Here is a 22,348-nt window from a genome sequence, read left to right as displayed (position 1 = left end):
TTCTAAGCCATTTTCACATGATGTGCGCCCAGTCTTTCCTTTCCTTGTGGCATCGTGTGATATATATATATATATATATATATATATATATATATATATATATATATATATATATATATATATATATATATATATATATATATGAAGTTTTTATCACATCACCGTGATTCATATACAAGCATTAAGCTACAAACATCCTTGTGGCCGCGTGGGTTAATGCGTCCCTGTAGTCCTGAGTCCTGTCCATCGTTGGTTCGAGCCCACGGGACGGCGTACTTATTATCAACTAAAAATTCCCCTTCGGTAACATATATGAAAATATATTATTTCCGAGGTAGAGCGAATTGGATATTAAAGGACGTTTGTAGCTTAATATATATATATATATATATATATATATATATATATATATATATATATATATATATATATATATATATATATATGTATATATAATTCTATATTCGAAAAGTTTTCCGTTACGCAGAGACAGGGAGTAGTTCCACAGGAAAATCGAAATACTAGTCGTACCACATTCTTATTTTAACGACTAAATATTTGATGAATCCCCTGTGAAGAAGACTTCCACAAAATTAGTCGCCTTATATGCCCAAAGTGTGTCAAGTCCCTTTACATAGAATGGACATTCACCTCTCTCTTGCTCGCCCTGTCGCTCTTCCTGGATATTAAAGCTTTTCCTTTCCAGTTCCTCATCCGTATCATTAAACCACATTTCCTAGGTCGCGCTTCCATCCTTCTCCTTAACGTTTCCGAATTATGCACTCTTTTCACCAACTTCTCCGGAACCACGTATTTCCAACGATCAAGCCACTTTCCAAAATCATTTCCACAAAACTCTTTCCTTGTTCTTTTATATCCATACCTACAAAGCAAAGCCATCTTTATCTCTGACATCCTCCCATACAATTGAATGTACGAACATGCTGTCATATTCCTCTGACTAAGCCGGGCATAGATTCAGACACTCTCGAAAACATTCTTTAGATCTAATTCTTTGTGTGCGTGTTTGTGTTTGTTAGTGTTTCTTTTTACGTGCTTGTATGTGCTATGTATGTTTGTATACGTCTGTATGAACAAATCTATATTTTGTAATACATGAAATTCCATAAAGCCATACAGTATTTACTTTGAGCATGTTTGCACGCCATCCCATGTGAATAGAATTATAAGAGTCTACTGAAATTTCTGTTCGTGTAATTATAAATATAGAAATCAATATGTATATATATATTATATAATACATACATACTTACATACATATATATATGTAGATATAGGTATATATATACATATATATATATATATATATATATATATATATATATATATATATAAATAATAATATATATGTATGTATATATATACAGTATATATACACGTATACATATACATACATATTTATATGAGTGTGTGTGTGTGTGATTTACTGAAAACAAAAAGAAAAACCAAACATATGCCAGAGAAAAGTGTCCCACAAAATCGACCAAATTACCAACAAACTCACCACCGTCTAAGCACCCACTGTTTCGTAAGGTGCGGCGTGAGGTGAGACCTGAAATAGAACTCGTATCATTCATGCAAGTTCCCAAGCAGTGAGTAGTGTTTCTAGTATCATGGGTCCTCTTGCCCCGGTATTTTCGACTGCGGTCAACATTCTTAGTGGGCCAGTAAACGAGGAGGAAGGTTCTTCCCGAGCAAGTAAAATAAGAAGGCGGGGGAGCCTTTTTGCCAGCAGCTTTGCTCACAGGCGCTTGTTGCTCTTGCGATAACGCAGAGGACAAGAGAGAGAGAGAGAGAGAGAGAGAGAGCGGTGAAGTGAAATTCCTTCTTTTACATGCGACATCATTATTTGCATGTTGACAAATTTGCACGTTATTGCCCGCATACAGATGTTGGTACTTGATTAGGCCTTGGTTTTCAAATAAGATCAAAATGCTGAGTTTACATTCAGGTATTTTGTAAGCGTCTGGTTAGTCATCGCAAGGCATAACCTGAAATGACCTTCGTTTCTTCCCAAGGGCGCCGATGACGTCACTGCAACAGGAACTTTGGTGTTGGTGTTCATGTTATTTCTCGTTCTTTTGGAAAACTACTTTTATCTCCTTGGTTAATAATGACGATATCTTGACTTAACTCGTCTTATTGGGTAACCATTTATGCCCCGTATGGATAACGCCATGACAAAGCATCCAAGGAATTCGCTTATTCAGTCAAAGAGAGAAAGCGTGTCATTATATTCGAATAGATGGAAGAGAGCTTCATCTTTTTTTCATGGAAACATAAGCAAGGAAACATACTTTCACTGTTTGGAAGGTCAAGAGCCCGTGCTGGCTAAAGGACGGCTTAATCTATTTACATATCTTAGCCGCCAGAATGAGAAAATCAATTCCCTTTACAGATGAAATTTAAAGACCTAAATTCGAAGTCAATGAAATTGTTAATTGCCTTCAAATAATACAAATATCGATTGAGAGCGCAGTTTCCCCACGTGAAGAATTTATCAAAATGATTATCCGTTAGCCCAACATGTAATTAAATCTCACAACGAGATGCTGAAGATCTCAGTTGGTTCACTAAGTCCAGAGGTTCATACTTACCACACGTACAGACCGCCTTACAGCAAGTGCTCGTGCTCGCATAAAGTCAGCTTAATCTAAAACCAACCAACAGACCAGGATGCGAAAACACTCTTTTTTTTGTACTGAGCTTCCCTGAGTTCCGCTTATCTCCTCTGTAGACAATTAAGATATTAGCTGTAAGAAAACCATAAATATTCGATGTGTCCTAAAATCCCCAGAGAGAGACCTTTATCTCGTTCGAAAATCTTATCGTCAACTAAAAACTGTTCACACGATTCCTAGAGACTTAGACCAGACGATAAGTTAGGCAGAATCATAGGAGCGGAACTAATTCTCTTGTTTATTTTTCCAAGTGTTTCTCTAATCTCTGAGAGCTGTTCGGAGTCTCAACATCAAAAGGAAGAATTAGTTGAATTCTGCAAAGAGGCCAAGTGAATTTCAAGCAATATAGCACTGGGGAAATTTTCTGGGAAATTAAGAGTCTACCATGTAACGCTAAGGATCACTGTCGCGTAGTAACGTCAAGCATTCTGGGCCTTATAGTAACTTACAAAAAACAACAGCAAAACATTTCAGCAGGGTTGTCAGACAGAGGTGAGGCTACAAGTCGAGGTCTTAACACCGATAAAACTTGCTGCATATTACATATACAGAATTGTGAATGTAAGTAATTCATTTAAGCACCAAGGACCTCGCTTTATATTAATCGTAAAGTGGTAAACAACTTGAGAAAGCTTGTAGGAATATTAACAGATTTATAAATTTAAGATGGTTCGGATGTCTAATGCAAATGAATACCATCTTTACTTTTATATTTGTAACAGTAATTTTTTACAAATTTTAATTAAACACCGGAACAAACTGGATCAAGAAAATGGGATAACCTTAATAAATAGTAATAAAATATAATTATTAATATAAAAGACTAAAACGTCATATAAACGGCAATTGCTTTATGCGATATTCCTCTTCACATTTTAGAAGAAAACCTTTGCTCTATGAGTTTCCATTAATTTTCAGATATAGCTAAAATAACCTACTAAACACTGCTGCCCTTAAAACCGTTTCGAAAACATATTCCAATATTATAAAAATCGTTTATATGCTCTACATAAATATAATATATTGTAACATTGGTATTTTGTCAGTATCATTTATGACATCTCTCTCTCTCTCTCCTCTCTCTCTCTCTCTCTCTCTCTCTCTCTCTCTCTCTCTCATAAAGTTGCAACCTGTTTAGTTTTATACGAAACCCCTTCATTACCAAAAAGTATAAAATACAAAAAGTCTAAGGGATATTATTGCCAAGTTTCATTACTTTTTCTGTGAAAAATTCCTTCTTTAACGAAGGTTCATCTTGTACAGATACTGAGATTTTATTTACAACCAACATATTTCCGACTATACCAAATTTTAACTATAAATTCACCTACATATACATACACCTTCAATGATTACAAATATGCAATGGGTCTTCCCCTCCCTCGTTTCTTTAGCTGACCATTATTCTCTTTCCTTCCCTTCCCTGTATCCCAACGGTTCGTTATTCTTTATAGTATTCAAGTTAAGATGCTAGCTTGACTCGATCTCACCCAAATTATATTAAGCCATTTTTACCATGTGTCATGAAAAAGAGAGTGGCAGTTATCTTGCTCATTTATTTAACTCTGGTTCTCTAACTTCAATAGACTTAATGCCTGCATTCAGTCCACATTTACTGACACATCGTTGTGAGTAATAAGTTTTAACTACCAAACGTTCCTTTGGATTCGTAAAGTCTTTCAGTACACAGCTGAGATGTATTAATTGTTTTCGGACGAAATTCTACAATCTCGTTGAAAACTGAACCAATATAAGCACAAGAAGTGTGAAATTGCCGTTGTACATGGATCACTTTTGTCGGCTCGAAGCCTTCACCATTAACACCGTCATTCATACAAGTGAAAAGTTGGAAAATAGTTTCATGGGGATTGGTGATAAGCAGATTTCACAATGTTAAGGAAAAATGTAAACTTCATTTAACTTTGTTACCCATGAATTAATGATATATTCGTTTTCTATCATTACTTACTTTCAAAGAAAACGGGTTTAACACAGACTTCTTGACGATTTCCCATTTTCTATCATCGCATACTGCAACAGTAAAGGATGACACTTCACAAGGAAGAAACAACCGTGAAGAAAAAGTAAATCAAATGCTTTTTAAGCGAGGCTATTAAAAAAAGACAGAGATCATTCTTCATAATGAAGACCAAAGAAGGAAGAATGCTAAACATGGCAGAAGAATGAAATCAAAACATAGCTTAGTGGTTTATATCGAACGGCCGTATTTTCCAGTGACTACTTCCAAGTGATCTGATAGAGGAAATTGTTGGCTTCTAAAATACCACATAAAAGATAAATTTAAGGAAATGAGTTACGGTGCAGATACAAATTTTTTGGCGTAATTTTGATAAAGAAACTATTGAACAATGTAACTTTGAAAAGAGAAATAGTTTGTAACAATGTGTGTGATTATAAACCTAATAAATCAAAATTTAATTATTGACGTATATAGAGAAAGGTAGACTTGAGGTTTAAAGAATGCAAATTACAAAAAAAAAAGAAAGTAAAAAATACAACGAAGTTTCTTCGGCGCAATCGAGTTTTCTGTACAGCATATAATGCTGTATGAAACTCTCAGCTATGGTCCACGAAATTCTCAGCCGCGGCCCATGAAACTTTCAGCTACAGCCCGGTGGTGGTCTGTGTTGTTGGCACTTATAACGGTGCCAGACGCACGATTATTGCTAATTGTAACCTTACATAAAAATAAAAACTACTGAGGCCAGAGGGCTGCAATTTGGTATGTTTGATGATCAGCATACCAATTTCCAGCCTTCTAGCCTCAGTAGTTTTAAAGATCTGAGGGCGGACGGATAGACCAATAGCCATCTTAATAGTTTTCTTTTACAGGAAACTAAAAAGCAACAGAGCAACAATTAAAAGTGATAGTAAACAGCTTTTATGATCGTTCTTCCGAAATAAGTTGACTTATTCGTTGATATTATTAGGCAAATTACATCAGATGTTAAAATCTACAAAGTGGAGATTGAAAATTGTCTATATTTGTATATTTCGTAGCTCCCACAAATATTTTCCAGTCAGTTACGTATTAACGGCCATTTTCATTATGACACAAATACTTAAAAAAGGAAATATTCTCTGTCCTTTCACTTGTCTTGCATACCTAAATTGAATTCAAAATACATTGCAGGTAGTGAGGATTTTAGTTTGAATTAATAAAAACCGGTTATTTCCTTGAAAAAGATATTTCCATGTCGTTAAAAGCAGTAAAATGCAAGGTATTCCTATTTCAATCAAAAAAATTGATTCGTCTTTGGTAGGTCAGCGTCCAGAGGTCCTCATTAGACCTCTTAACCTGTTTCATTCTTACCTTGCCTTTCACGCTTTGGGACAAATGCCCGTGCCGGCATAAGCCAGCTTAATCTAAGCACCCAACAATGTTTACGCTTGAAGAAGTCTTTTGTTTTTTTTTCATTTAAAGTCCAAATTTTTGCGATTTAAGTGGATGGTTGATAGAAGCTCACAAGCATCATATATATGTGAGCCTTCTTTAGTTACTTATTTTCGAAATAATGCATATAATTATTTTCTTAATTGTTATGATTCTTGTTATTGTTCTCGTTGAAGGCCATTGTCGCTGTTGAAGATATGCACAAATAATGTTATATATATATATATATATATATATATATATATATATATATATATATATATATATATATATATATATATATATATATATATATATTTATATAAAAAAATAACTCCCGAGAATTTTATGTCAGTGGACTCTCTCTCTCTCTCTCTCTCTCTCTCTCTCTCTCTCTCTCTCTCTCTCTCTCTCTCTCTCTCTCTTTTCCTGCTGTAGCGTAAAAGGATCCAAAACGCATGTATCTTTTATGCCAAGCCATTTACAGAAGTGGCTTTCTCAGTACACTTAGGCATATAAGATACGTGCGTTTTGGACATCCTTTTACGCTACAGAGAGAGAAAGAGTGACATAAAATTCTCAGGAGTTATTACATATATATATACACACACATGCATATATACATATAAAATTATCTAGCAGATATTTGTTTTTGTGCATATCTTCAACAGCAACAATGGCCTTCAACGGGAACAATAACAAGAATCATAACAATTATGAAAATAATTATATATACAGTATGTGTGTATGTGTGCACGTGAGTTTCACCTAACATACATTGCGTACAGCATGTAACGTTTACTATAAATATTTACGTTACACTCCCGATAATCGAGAAAGATGTCCAACACTGAATCTCGGTGCAAACAGGGTGCAAACGTGATAATGAAAAGAAGAAAAAGGAAACAGAGCAAAGCAAGAGAAAACAAACAGTTAATCTGTTTGTAAAGTTAAAATCACAACGTGTCAAGTTTTCTCTGAAAGCTAAGTGAAAAGGTAAGCTTTCCCACTAAGCAAGGGATTCCTAGTCATGAACCGGATTAGAATCAGACAAAGTTTACACTTGGCCAAGTTTAAACTACTGTAAACTGTTTGAAAAACGTTAATTTTCTGTGTTCGTCCGTTTGCCAAGTTCCCTGTGTGAGCGTGTGTGTACGTGGTTGGGGTCAGGGGTTGGGGGGCGGCTTGTGGAAGCTTAAACGAAGCTAGACCCTCCCTCTCTGACGTCAATAACACTCCAGATTAGGGATCTTTTTTCGTTATGTGATGGATGAAGGTTGGAAAACATCTGACGCATAAATCATGTTATCACCGGCTTTTCTTGTGATGTTGTTATTCCTCTCTCTCTCTCTCTCTCTCTCTCTCTCTCTCTCTCTCTCTCTCTCTCTCTGTACAATTACATTCACAAATTAAAACAGAATAAAGACAATTATGATAGTACTTATCTCCCTAAGCGTACTGACAAAGCCACTTCTGTAAATGGCTTGACATATAAGATACATGTGTTTTGGAGATCCTTTTACGCTACAGCGAAGAAAGAGAGAGAGAGAGAGAGTCCAGTGACATAAAACTCTCGGGAGTTATTTAAACCACTTCCAGAGTTACTCGATGTCATTTGCAACCAAAATTGTCATGAAGATAAAAAAAATTATTTCATAACTTCAGGGCAGAAATGTTAGCCCGTTATTTTCACGTCATATCATTTCAGCAACTAAGAATAGTACTCCTTTCTTCAGTGCTTTCCATTCTGGGTACTTAGAATACTTACTAACAATCATTTTCTTTGCAATCATGTAATGATGTAATCATTTTTGTGTCAAAACCCTTTGCCCGGCCATTTTATATTAATTTCATTTTTATTTATAATTTCTACATTATATATTTTCTAGCTATTTTGTTGTATTCTTTAAATTTCAGAAATCTTAGTATGCATGTTTTATAATTATATATATATATATATATATATATATATATATATATATACTGTATATATAAGTATATATGTATTATATACATACATATAATACATATACATGGAAAGCCTTTCATAATACATTTCTCTGTCTTCACTATTGATTTTCCTCTGCACCTTATAACCAGTTACATCAGTGAGTACGGTGTTTCAAATCCCACCCCCGGCGATGTATTATTAGAACGAAGCTCATTAAATCTGATTTTCTCCCACCCCATTCCCATCCCTTTAGAAACACCCTAAACCCTCCCAACCTCTAGACACCCCCACCGTCCCGCAGCATCACATATTTTCTTTTGTAGATATGCTCGCAAATTTATTATTATTTCCGTAAAGAAAAGAATCCCGTATTCAAAATTTTAGATTTCTCTTCCTGACTTAATTGTGGATTTATTTTCGGCTATAACTCTATAAACAAAGATATTTGTACCTAGTCTGAGTGAGTGTTGTATTACTCTTATATTGGGAAACATAAATCCTCAAGAATTTTAATTTTTTTTCTTTATCTAAAAAGCTGAATGTTGTTTCATGCTGTTGATGGATAATACTTGCATCTTTTCAAAGTGAAATGAAAGCAGTAAATTTCTTCGCATCTTCAGCTTGAGTCCCTTCTTAAGTATCCGCTCAAATTTAGAAGCTGAAATCAGCAGAGAGGGAGGATAGCTGGACGAACCCACCTGGCTATATATATATACCACCCGCCGAGTTCAACACAGGCTACCACCCAACCCACCCCCTCATCCGCGAGTACATTCACGCCCACCTAATCTTGGCCCCCTGCTTGCTGATTTTTATCCTGAATAAATAAATATATATATATATATATATATATATATATATATATACGTATATGTATATATGTATATATTTGTGTATGTGTGCATATATATATATATATATATATATATATATATATATATATATATATATATATATATATATATATATATATATATATGTGAATTACCTTTCCTTTTCTGAGCTTTTTGTTGATTATACAGGTGCTTTTACTAGGAGACATAGTTAGCTTTGTCGATCTTAGTCTTTAGGGTTAATGTGATAAACTACAGCAGAAAATAACTTTCTTCTTAGCATTAACAAGTTAGAATGAAGACTGGTAGTTATATAAATTATAGTCTGAAACACTGTATAACTAGTGAATGTTTACATGAATGATAATGATTATTAAAAACACTGAGAAAAACACTCTGTAGCCTATCCACAGTGCAAGCCTTTTGCCCACGCAGTTTCGTGACGTCATCCGGGAAAGCTGTATAAGAGCCTTCTCCTCTTTGCCTCTCTGCAATCTCCCCTTCCTGTCACCGAATCCTTTACCGTTTGACACCTCTTCATGTTCTCGATTGATAATATTAATCAATCATGGCAGTACGCTAATGTGTGGCAGAGAATAGACAAGACAAATAGACGGCTGAAAGATACTTTAAGATAGTTCTTTTAGGATATTTCTTTAAAGTTAGAATTCCTTAAATAAAAAGTACAGTAGCTGAATTCTGTGTGCTACAATGAATGTGTTCTGTTTTTAAAAGGTATTTTGAACCATGAGTAATTCATCTCAGTTAATGGCTTATAAGTTTTAGTTGTCTATTTTACCGCTGATGAAGGCTTTAGGATCATAATTAACTGAGAATTCCAGTAGAATAGCTTTTAAGCCCCAAATTACGCCTTCGACTATAACAGAAACAGGAATTTTAGCAATCTTATAATTCACGGTAATGTAATGGAAGTTTTTAACTTATATGAAGCTTCTGAATGTCTTGGAGATTTTTGCCCAACATCTAAATAAGGCTGTGTTGAAACTAAGGTTGAATTTATACACTCTAATGCTGTATACATTTTAAATATGCATTTGCAAGTTTATATTACATGATGTGCAAAACAATATCAGATTTTGTAGTGCTTAGTTATTAGGACTGGAACATTTGCGGGAAGATATTTGTATATCAGATACAGGATAATGACAGAAGATCTGGGTCTCCAGTTGCTTATGTGTTGGCGTGAAATGCTTGGTTCTACGTAGATAATTCCAATGAAAAAGTTATATCAGTGTCAATTAGTATTTGAAATTAAGAACACTGACTAGATAAAAAAAATGCAAAACTTCTCTAATTTTGTGGCCTGTGCGCTAAAGAACCTAAAAGATCAGACCATTTGCAACTAAACGAAAAAGATTTATCACATTTAGTCAACTAACTGTGATAAATCTCGCTCATTTATAACGTCTCAAGATGAGCATTACAGATTACTTATGCTTAGACAATCAAAATTCCTAAATCCTCCTAACTTCTTAATCAGTATAATATAACCAAAACTTCTTGAAAGTTTCTGTAAGGTAAGGCGGGCGTAAGGCAAGGAACGGCCGCAACCAGACCCAAATTCGGATGGCGCCACCCTTTGCACAATGGGAGCCTCCCAACCGCCTTCCCACCCAAGGCTGCCCTGCCGCCTCGCCTCTACCAAGAATACTCGAGTTATAATTTTATGGTATGGGCACCAGCTGCCTTCAGCCGCGCTGACGGCTGGTGCCAAGAGCAAGTAAATCAAAGACTAGGAAGTAAAACATATGAGAGCTTTTAATTAGGATAGAGGAATTCCCGTTTTTATTTTTTCTAGAGAGTTTTTCCGAGGTAATAGATTACCGGGAGGGGAGATTTTTTTTTTTTTCATTTTTTCATGTAGTCGAATTTCTTGTTCAAGATACGAAATATTTAACATTTTGGATAATAAAACATACCAAATGTATGTGACACGATACTTATTAATGAGCTTCCTAGGGTGCAAGAGATCAATACATTGGGTGTAAGATCTGCGTCATCAACTATTTTTTAATAAAAGATTCGGAGGAAATGTAAAGAAAACGATGTTGATTAAATTTTTTTCATGAAATTCTGTCAAAGAGCTGAAACTTACTGTTAACAGAATTATTTTAGATCAAGTAGTGGCACAAAACTCCTCGAATTGTTTGACCTTCAAAATCACTAATAACAGCTACTGCTTGCGAGGCATGATGATGAAATCTATTTACGGAAGTCATTATTACCTGGCATCTGCTCAAAACTATCTTGAAGTAAACAAACTGTTATTATACAACTCTATACGTTAATATAATTGCCGTGCCATCTCTAAAAACACTTCAGCAATTATTTGAACTCTCTCTCTCTCTCTCTCTCTCTCTCTCTCTCTCTCTCTCTATATCTATATATATAAATATATATATATATATATATATATATATATATATATAATATATATATGTATATATAAAATAATATATATATATATATATATATATATATATATTACATATACATCCCTCCTGGATGACTGGTGTAACCATTTGATTCTACCTAACTCTCTTCGTTTTCTTTACGATAAGTTTTGGGACGATAAATTCTATAAAACAGCAATATCACCTCTCTTATCTTCGTAAACGTAAGTTATCATTGCAAAACATTTAAGGATATTGGCTGTAACGTATTGTTTTAGTCCTTTCAGATCTATTGTGTTGCTTTTCAGTGTGTCCGGGACTCTTCGCCTCTTTCTTGCAGATTCAGCCTACCATTTCAATTCTCTCTTCTGTAAATAAATTTCGAGGTTACCAGTAATCAGGTACTCTTAAGCAACGCATGAGAAGAACAACAGTTGAGCATTCAGAGGTTAAGGGTAGGACAGTCCTTTGGCAGAACAGTTCACTGAAAAGGCTTTTGGAGGCGTTGAATAGCCGCAACCATCAGGCACTAGTCTGAAAGGTTATGAGAAACTTTTTGTACTTTGACAGAAAAGTAGAAATGTTTCCTTTTGCTGCTCTTTCTAATTGTTTTAAACTAGGAAGGAACTCATGGCGTCCGTTTCTAAAGCTTCTTCGTGTAATTTTTGTCCTGTTGTCTAAATGAATACGCTGAACGGTCTTTGCCAAGAACTCAGAAATAGTCCGAGGCACACAGTCTCGCTCAGTATTAACGAAATTGCTTGTTTAGGAACATTCCGTTGCTTTCATATAGTAAAAGATATTTATCAGACCATTATCATCATCGTCATTATTATTATTATTATTATTATTATTATTATTATTATTATTATTATTATTATTCTATATCATCGTAAATTCATGAAGATATTGAATTATTTATTTACTTAGGAATTATTTTTATCTTCAAAAATCGTTTATAGCATGAACGTTCCAAGTGATTTTAAACTTCTTTAATTATCAAAAGTTATTATACAAAAATATCAAGGTCGCTTTAATGTTATCTTTGATGATACAAAGACCAATCGCGTACTAATAAATGCAAGCGTTTAAAAGATCCTCAACGTATAGTTGTTTATAGGTATTAGTATAAATGTATTCAATTCTTTACCTTTGAAGGGCCCCTGCCTCCTTAAAATCTGAAGCAGTCTGTACTGTTTATACTTCAAAAAATTATACAGGTATTTTGTCCGGTAAAATTTAGAATCCTATCAAAAATATCTGTGCGAATATATTTACGTTTATGTAAACAATTCACTGGAATTACTACAGGTATAGGACAAAACCAATTAACAATTATTCTGGCATAATATATTTTTCTGATCTAATACGATTGTTTTACCAATGTCATTAATGTCTGTAAGAAGAGTAAAACTGACTCAGTTATAATAATAATAATAATAATAATAATAATAATAATAATAATAATAATAATAATTAAAAACGTAACTCAAGGAAGATCATCCCCTGTGAACTGTAGCCATTACTTAAGGTTCTTCGCAGCGTCCATTCGGCCCTTAGCTACAACCCTTTTCATTCCTTTAGTTACCTCCATTCATATTCTCTTTCATCCATCTTACTTTCCACCATTTCCTAACAATCGTTTCAACATTATTTTCAGCTCAGAATGACCTCATAGGTCCCAGTGCTCGGCCTTTGGCCTAAATTTGATATTCCAATCCGATATGCAGGCCATTTACGCAAAGGGTGAAGTTGAAAACCTCACGTCATTGGCCGTTCTTGTTCCCACACAGGATGAGTCTCACGCTAGCCAGTCCGCCAGGGAAGAATAATTATAGAAGTAAGAAATTCTGTGATCACATATTTTATTCTTTAGAATTACATGAGCAACAACTGAAACAGCACTGATTCATGACGGTTAAAATATCTTTCTCAAAAGAAATAAACTAATTTTTCCCTTCATTTTGCTGTCTGCAAAAACTCCGAGGTAGTATTTCATGAATATTATGGCATATTTGTCAGTAAAGTTAGGGTTGTACAAAAGTAACTTGTTAGATTTCTAAATGAAGTTTGTTTTACTACCTGGGGTAATATATGCTGACTTATTTTTAAACATACTGAGTGTTACATAACGCAAATAGAGGTGATCAAACCGTGCTATATGTTTGTCATGTCATGGAACATAGATCCGAAAGACTGAAAATGTTCTATGTCAGCCAGAACAAAGGATGCTGACCAAGATTTTCGTCAGAAGATTAAATGTTATATCAAATTAAATTATGTCGACTGCAGGTATAATATTCCTTTTAATGTTAGTGAATCATTTTGCAATACGTTTTCCAAAATTATAATATTTGTAAGAATAAAAACATTAGAAATAGATTAAAATCTAAAGCTGGCCCTTTAGAGAAAAATTTTTTATTCTTACAGTAACTTAGAGACATTGCATATGTTGTAACATTTTCCACTCGAGAGTGAATTAAGTATAATAAAATGTTACATAGAGGAATTAGGTATTCCATCATAATTAAGTGAATGAAGTTATGCAGGCGTATTTCCTGTTGAATAATATCCAAAGGGTCGTAAAACTTACATTACTTGAAAATTACAAGAACACTCAACCGAGGACATTAAGGCCATCAACGGAATATTGATATATCCCTAGAATGAAAAACCATATAAGCATATTTTTGTATAACTGAATCATGAAAATATGGAACGTGGTGAACATATAAATAAAGACAAATTGCACGAGGGAAAGAGAAACAATGGAGTACTGCAAGGCCTTGTAGTACTCCATTGTTTCTCTTTCCTTCGTGAAATTTGTCTTTATTAAGCATATTTTTCTATTCATCTCAAGAAACGGGTTTTTCGCTCCACTTTTAAGATGTTGGCTGTTACTCACCTCGAGGGCAGACGACTGGGCGTACAGCGTCTGGGTGGTGGTGTTGATTTCAGGGGAGGTCTTGTCCCCCGCCTTGTAGGAGGTCTTGGTGATTTGGACAGTCGAGTGAGCAGGCATCCTGGCGGTTAAAGGTCAAAGCAGTGTCACCTAATAGGATAAATCACTAGGGGACACTTCGATCACACCTGTCAAGAGGGTCGTCGAGGGAGAGAGAGAGATTCGCGGAGATGTGCGCAAGCCTCGGAGGCGGGAAGTGCACTGGAGGGCCGTCGTTTGGGCACTGGGCCGCTTTTCATGGCATAACTGGCACCCTTGGGTGGAGGTGGTTTATGAAGGTGGGCGAAAAAAGGTAGGTTGTGCCTTGGGTATGCTTCGGGATCAGTGATGGGGTCAGGGTAGGTGGCGTAAGGAGGGAAAAAGTAGGGTGGGGCATGGTGGGGTGAAGGGAAATTCCGCCACCTGCTGCCCAGCTTCCTACTATTCCCACCCACACCTCTGATTGGTTCGAGTTCCGCTTTTTCCGTCAGCTAATATGATTCAGGAATTTATCTTGGTAACGGCGCTCTTGCACAATACACAGGAACCGAAATTAACGTCGGTTTCTCGAAGTCTCTCAAAAACAGTAGAGTTTGTTTCATTAAAAATTGTTCAGAATATATATATGAATATATATATATATATATATATATATATATATATATATATATATATATATATATATATATATTTATATATGTATATGTATACACATACATATGTGTGTGTGTATGTTGTAGAAGACTTATGCACAGAGGGTTCATCCTTGATCCAGCCGTTGAGGGATGAATGTAACAGAGACTATTGTCTTGGGTTTTCCGTAGAGCAAGGCTTTCTAAGGTATTGTTTTTTTCATCTTAGGACAATTTTATAAAACAAAAACCAAAAGTTAAGCGAGCATCCTGGACATTTTATAATGACATATTCTAAGCATACGATCATTCATTTTGTATGGCAGCCTAGTATTATGTAAACTGATTCATGGTTTTTAAGAGAGGGAAACACTCATGTTTATTAATATTTTAAATTTTCCCCTTAATTGCCGTTCTCAAATATAGTCTCTACCTACAAGATTCCGATAATTTTTCACCCTTTTTTAGTTTTAGCCAGATAAACATGTTGATTACTGTCTGCTGGTGACGTTAATTTATATAAGCGTATCAATCTGTAATTTTTCTCATTAGCGTTATAGGTCTATTGGTATGGATTATTGCTTTGTTTCAGCTACAATATTTTTTTAGAGGCTTGTAACAATTATATACTGAAAAATTCATTTCTTAAAAAAAACATTTAGCTCAACTTGTGATTAGTGTCTCAGTAATTGTTTCCACTTAGTCTTTAGACTTTATCTTCAACTTTTCTTATCATATAGTCTCCCTGCATTCCGTTCATCCCACAAACTAGTCATAAGACTCATCTAGGCTAGAAAAAAAAAATTCAATTAAATGCACCTGTTGTTGATACTGCTCTCTCGCCACTCGTATTGAAAATGGTAACACCCCTTTGTTGTTTTTCACAGCTTATGCAAAGTAAATCAGCTATTTGCGGGAAGCCATATAATGTGTGCAATATGCTTTGCTGACGTACTTCAGTTAATTTTGAAAATTCTTGAAGAGTAGCAAGTAATCCTAAGAATTCTCCACATTAAGGACGGTATGATTGATTGATTAATTAGCCTATAGGCCTATATTTTTTAATCTTAGTCAAACAATACGTCGAACTCAAATTCTGTTTCCTACTAATGTTTCCCGGTGAGCAATATGCGCGCTATCAGTGTTTGTAAGAGTTCTTCCCAAATGAGGAGTGCTTAATAAACGCCGGTGATTAATGTTTTTTATATGCATCGCTCCAGTGTTCTGGGGGCGAGCATTTTGTGGCATTTGCCTACGTTGGCAATCTTGGTTTCTTGCGAGACTTCGTGATTCAGATCTGCGTGTGAACGGTCTCATAAGAATCGATGCATTTTAAATTTAAGTTGGAGCGCCTTCCTGCCTCCCCTGCCGAATCACCGCTTGTGCAAATGCAGCCCAACAAGAAGACATGTGCTCGATGCTAAGGACGGAACGCTATGGGCACGTTCGGCTAAATCATTTGTTTCTTTTGACCTGTGCAATTAATAAGCCACCTGGTACTTCTTTGATTGTTGCGGGTCGTAGCTGGAGTGTGTTTATTCATACCAAATTTTGTTTAGGAATAAATGGATGTCGCGTTATTTGCGACGAATCTTTAATAACAATGGTAAGAAATTTTAATGAGATTTTAATGAAAACAGAAAGAAAAAAAGGCAACTTTAACAAAAAAGTAATTACAGATTAAAATTTGTAATTAAGAAGCAACTGAATTAAAAGATATATGAGGCCGACTAAGTAAACAACATGGGCGCATAATTAATGGAACATACCTAAAAGTATTTCATCATGTTGTCGACATTTCCTTAGACTATTAAATTTATGGATTAGCGACCTGGCGTCTCCCTCAAAGGAATTTCCCTCTCAATGTTCAAGATTGGCGCAGTGCCACCTTACCTCTCTGTGGCGCCCAGACATTGGCAATTTCTGGAAGTTGTCTCATTGCGATAACTCAAAAGCTTTGATTATTCAAATTGCTCAGTTGGCTCTGTTCTTCAGTTCATCCATGATTAAACAAAGCCAAAGGTTTGAGCAGTGAGTGATAGGAAATGAGAACGAATTTTGTTGTATTATTTATCATTAAATATTCGTATTGTGATTGAGTTCTTGTACACGACAAGTTCAGTTCAGGATAGGTGTGATCTGAATTTTATTTCTTTTCTTAATAACCTTAAATGGAGATTAGGAGCGAATAGCACAGATTAAACCGTGATATCTGCCGGAAAAAACTATTTCATGTTAGTCTGTTAGCCATTAGAAACTGATGAACCGGTGTTTGCTTGCAAATTTTAACTCTTAAAGCATGATCTGAAGCTTCTGTATAAATGGATATTTATGTCTATGATTGTGTCTGTATACTGGTGTTAGTATATCTGTATATAATATATATATATATATATATATATATATATATATATATATATATATATATATATATATATATATATATATATATATATATATATATATATATATATATATATATATATATATATATATATATATATAAATAAGCCATGCTGTAGCAATTATTGATTATTGATTTATACATACTTGTACATATATATATATATATATATATATATATATATATATATATATATATATATATATATATATATGTGTGTGTGTGTGTGTGTATACTTATATATATATATATATATATATATATATATATATATATATATTTCTATATACATATAATATATATGTATGTATATATATTTTTGTGTATATATATATACATATATATATATATATATATATATATATATATATATATATATATATATATATATATATATATACTATATATATATTATCATGTATGTGTGTATGTGTGTAATTCCATAGGATGGATTTGTTATTCTCAGTAAGAAATTGAAATGAAACTTGTGTTTCAAAAACGGGGAACAATGTTTATGAAACTAGACATTTGTTAATAATTTCAATACTAAAATAAACGCCGTAAAACTTGCATGTACTAAAGATTCAACAAAAAAGTATTTTAGAAAAATACATTCTCTAAATATCCAAAGAAACTGAGATGCTACAAGTCGGGTGGGAATTCGCGGCATCAAATAACCACAATGGTAAGAGGAGACTGAGAAAAAGTCATGCCACATAGTGCCCTTGGATGCTAAACAGTATGGAATTTGGTTCTAAAATTGGATGTATGGTTCAGAGCCAAAGCAACGCTAGTGCAGTTGAGATTTACGCACAAGGAGCACTCGCAAAATGTCCTTCGGGATTCTAAATATTTTCCGAGGCATTCTGCTCGGTGCTGTGTCTATGATCTTGTCTAGTTAACTTTAATTTTCGTTAACTTAGGGAACGGCTGTCGGCCTTCAGTCTGTTAAATTGGCTGTTTGCAAAATCTAGTTACCTTTGAACTTGTTACACAAGGAACAGAAGGATTATCAGTCATTATCCTCTATCAGTTAGTTAGCTTTAAAGGATTGTCAACTGTTATTCTGCTGAATTTTCAGCTTTCATCTGCTTTCATTTCAGAGAACGACTGGTAATTATTGTCACTGGACGAATGAAAGCTATAGCTTTAAGCTATGCAAACCTGGTAATTAAATTCTGTTCAGGTCGATTTAATTCGTTAATATTGGCATACCGCCTTTATATGTGTTTAGTGTTTGCCACTTGCGTAGCGTTTAGCGTTTCTGTTGCAGCGTTGTAAAGTGTGAAGAAATTAGCTGCTAAAAGACAGTAAAAATATTCTGAGAACATTATATCTTCAATGAGAGAGCCAAAGAAAACCAGTGATTAAGTATCCATTGATTGTAATTTTGTCATATTACTACCCGTCAGGCTAGGCGATCGCTTTACTGTGTATGAACAGTAGACCTCGTTGACACCACTTCCCGGACAAATCGTTATCATTACACGCATGACAGATGGGAGCGCGAGCACCTGGCAGAGACCGTAATGAATCGTGGCATGACAGCCATAACAAATGACAGCTTGATGGCCACTTAATAGCTCGAGAGAGCCGCTCGGCTAATGGGAACGGACGCTGTTATTTTGTTGGTATGCAAAAACGATTAGTAGCGGAACTGCAACATTGACGAAATTGTGGAGAAGAAAGTCGAGTGGGTAGGTGGGTAGGTAGGTGGGTATTAGGGCAGCAGGGTGAGGGGAGATATAATCTGAGGGGGAATGGGTGCCTGAGGGTGCGAAAGGAGAAGGTGGCAGGCGGCGGGCGCGAGTGCCAGGGCTTCCATGACCATATATGGTTCTTCTTCCTCTCCCAAAAAGAAAGACTAGAAGACAGCAGCAAAGAGTTACGTTTTACAGCCCGCATACCCTCCTCCTTCCTCCCCCTCTTCCCTCCACCCACCGTGCGAGTACCACGTCATCATTTTTTGATCGGAGACGGCGACGGTGATGTTGATAATGATGATGCAGTGGTGGTGGTGGTGGTGGTGACGGTACCAACTGCAGCTAACTCAAAGGTTTTTGATGGTGAAAGCTATGGTGCGGCACATGAAACTTTACGGGCCCTACCTTGTTCCCAAATTGGACGTGAACTGGTTTATTCGGCACCCATGCGCGAGGATGCTTATGTACAATGAAGGGGTGAATTTTGGGAGAATTGTGTGCCCTCGTTGTCGAATAGAAAAATAGGGGTCACCGAGAGAGTCAGAGCGTTGAAAAGGGGACGGTAGGAAAGCGAATGGATGATAACTGTGGCTAAAGAAAGGATGACGAAGGGAACAGAAAAGTATCCGAAACAGAAAAAGGCAGGGAAATCGTATGAGAGAGAGAGAGAGAGAGAGAGAGAGAGGGCGAAGTGTTGGGGGGAGAGGTAGGGAACACTGACATTTACGGGTTACAAGTTACTCTTAAAAAAAGTTGTTTACCCAAACTCATACCTATCAAGGAAACTTCCTATAAAGCCATTAAACTGTAAACACCATTTGCCCTCAGTCTCTTGATATTGTTAGTGAAGGACACAGCGAGTTATATTATTTATCTTATGACTCAATAGTTGTTGATCAAGTATTTTATATATGTTGTCTGGCTATATATAAACGACACATAAAATTTGATGATTTGAGAAAATGCAGCTCCTCTACTTCGAGTAACATTTTTTCATTTAGCAATGTGAGTCAGTTGATTATAAATGTCGGGAGATTTCTCTAATGCAGTTTGCTAAAGGAAAATATCTGGTCATATATTGTAACTTCACTCCGTAGGAAACTAATGTCAGATTATTGCTATCGACATTAGATCTATTTTTTTTTTACTGTCATATAGCGTTCGAAATCGAAACTGACATTCTTCCAAGGATACCAAGATTTGCTAGATCTCACCAAAGCTAAGCAACTCAGGCTGAAAAAAAAGTCATGATAAGTAAACATCTTATCGCTGACCTTAATTCTATTTACTAGATGCATCCGTTTATTTGTTGATTTATCTATATTTACTCTTTACGTGATGCGAAGCAAACTTAATGTTTTTCTGTCACTTTAGCGCTTCATCCCTCTAGTCTCCATTACTATTTGGGTATCTGGGTATTTGTTTACAAGTCCTCTGCGTACCCACGGTATAGGAGGATTATCAAACAGTATCCCCAGACAGATCTCGCTTCTTAACAGAATAAACAATGGAAAGTCTTCCTTACACAACAAAGAATAGTTTTCTCTTACAATCGGCTTTATTCTTAGCTACGAGTTCACGTAGACACTTAAGAACACATCCTTAAGTCAGGTTTATGTGCTAATAAAGTAATTTATCAGTTATGTATTCTATAATGGTGAACGCATCGATTTGTCAGAATCTTTTGTGCGTATTTCCATCCAGTTGCGGATATTTTCATGATGTGGCTTTAATCAGATATTGCTATGGGCTTCAGTAATTGTATTTACATACTCAAGATACAATTATAAATTAGCTATTGGGAAAATGAAGACTACATAAAGTTCTGAATTCCAGTTTTCAGTTCAAGTTTTTTCAGTATTCACCATGCAAGACAGACAGGCTCCCACTATTTCGTTTTCCACCTTAATAAATAAACTCAACGGCTCAGCATAATAGCCTGTTGCGACCCTAACCTTGAAAAAGAAGAGAAAAGCCTTAAACCAGCTCTCACAGACAGATAAAGTTGGAAAGGGATTGTTGATGTTCGCCCCTGGCTGGGTTTAGTGAGGTATGCATCCCCGCCAACCAATCATCACTGAAAGGCCTCGGGGTGAGAACCAACGCTCATAGATATTGGTTTACATTTCCACCTGGTGATGACGGGGCTTTTATAATCAGTCGGGTAGCGCGGTGTTGACTGATCTGCAGGAGTCTTGTCCTGCAACTCACGTGAAATGTTGAAATAGATCACCTTCGTATTATATGCATAGCCATAGGTGTTATAATGCATGGTGATTAAAAAAATTTACATACTCTAAACATATATTACATTAAGTTTTCCCCAGTCAGGGAGGGAAACTGAGGAAAATAATACAATGATCAGTACCTCACTCATACTTTAATAATGAATTGTTGATGAACTCCCTGTACAGAAAACAAACGCAGTATTAGTCACTAATAATCTTAATACCTAAATTAGCCACTTTACACACAAAGAGGGATTAACAGCGGTGCGTCTAAACCATAATTTCACACTGTAGTATTCACCTTTATTTTTTATACGGCCTCTCTTTGCCAGTACCTCTTCTACTCCATCTATCCAGCACTTTTCAGTTCTTCCACTCCTCGTACTTCTTAACACCTCCTAATTACACATGTATCGTCCTCACTTTCTTCTCATCTCAGAATACTCTAAACCATTCTTTCACCTAACTTAACCTTCTGGACATTTCTTTATATCTCTATATCCCTTTCAGTTCTTGTTGTCATATGCTTCGTCAGCAGTGCATCTTTCCTGTGCATTCAACATTCAAACATCACTTCCGTCAAAAAAAGAGTTGACTTAATAATCCCCCTCACATCCCAACCTTGGCTTCCATAGATAGTGTAATTCTATTCTTACTCTGGTGCACACGCTCTACTACCTTGGTTGCATTGCCTATTCTGTGACTCTTCTCTTCTCTCATGTAATCAGCATCTGTTACATTTATTTCCAAATACCTTTAAAAATCACCTACTTCCATTCTTCCATCATATGAGCACTTATTACACCATCTTCTGTCTTCATAACTTCACTTATGCTCACATTTATTAAACCTTTTCCCTTTTGCAAAGACTTTCAAAATTTCGGTATTTTTGCGCAGTTTCTCTTAACTATCACCAATGAATCTACGAGAGAGATAGTTAGGACTTCATCATCCTATATCATATCCTCAAACCCCTAGAATATTTTAAAGGCTGGTGGCAATTTTTTATTTCATGCTTCTTTGTTAATTAAAAGGATAGAATATTTCGTAGTTAGGTATCTTATATGAGTTCTATCTGACTGAAATATGCTTGAATGACATATGTATTTCCTGAAAATTAAAGCAAAAATGGAAGTTAGACAAAAA

General features: G+C 35.3%; 2 protein-coding genes across 3 annotated transcripts in view; one reads left to right on the top strand and one right to left on the bottom strand.

Moving 5' to 3' along the window:
• LOC136839316 (paramyosin, long form-like) overlaps positions 1-14,585 on the bottom strand; it is a 127,421-nt gene extending 112,836 nt beyond the window's left edge. The window contains exon 1 of the mRNA XM_067105190.1: positions 14,200-14,585. Coding sequence (XP_066961291.1) covers positions 14,200-14,316 — 117 coding nt within the window. The 5' untranslated portion in view covers positions 14,317-14,585. The remainder of the gene's footprint in view (positions 1-14,199) is intronic.
• Positions 1-22,348, top strand: part of Arpc1 (Actin-related protein 2/3 complex, subunit 1A) — a 150,374-nt gene that overhangs the window by 59,943 nt on the left and 68,083 nt on the right. The gene's annotated exons all lie outside the window — the stretch shown is intronic.

The sequence above is a fragment of the Macrobrachium rosenbergii genome, chromosome 6, assembly GCF_040412425.1.
Source record: "Macrobrachium rosenbergii isolate ZJJX-2024 chromosome 6, ASM4041242v1, whole genome shotgun sequence".
In the NCBI taxonomy this organism is placed as follows: Eukaryota; Metazoa; Arthropoda; class Malacostraca; order Decapoda; family Palaemonidae; genus Macrobrachium; species Macrobrachium rosenbergii.
Note: the sequence above shows the minus strand (reverse complement) of the source record. Positions and strands in the feature narration are given on the sequence as shown.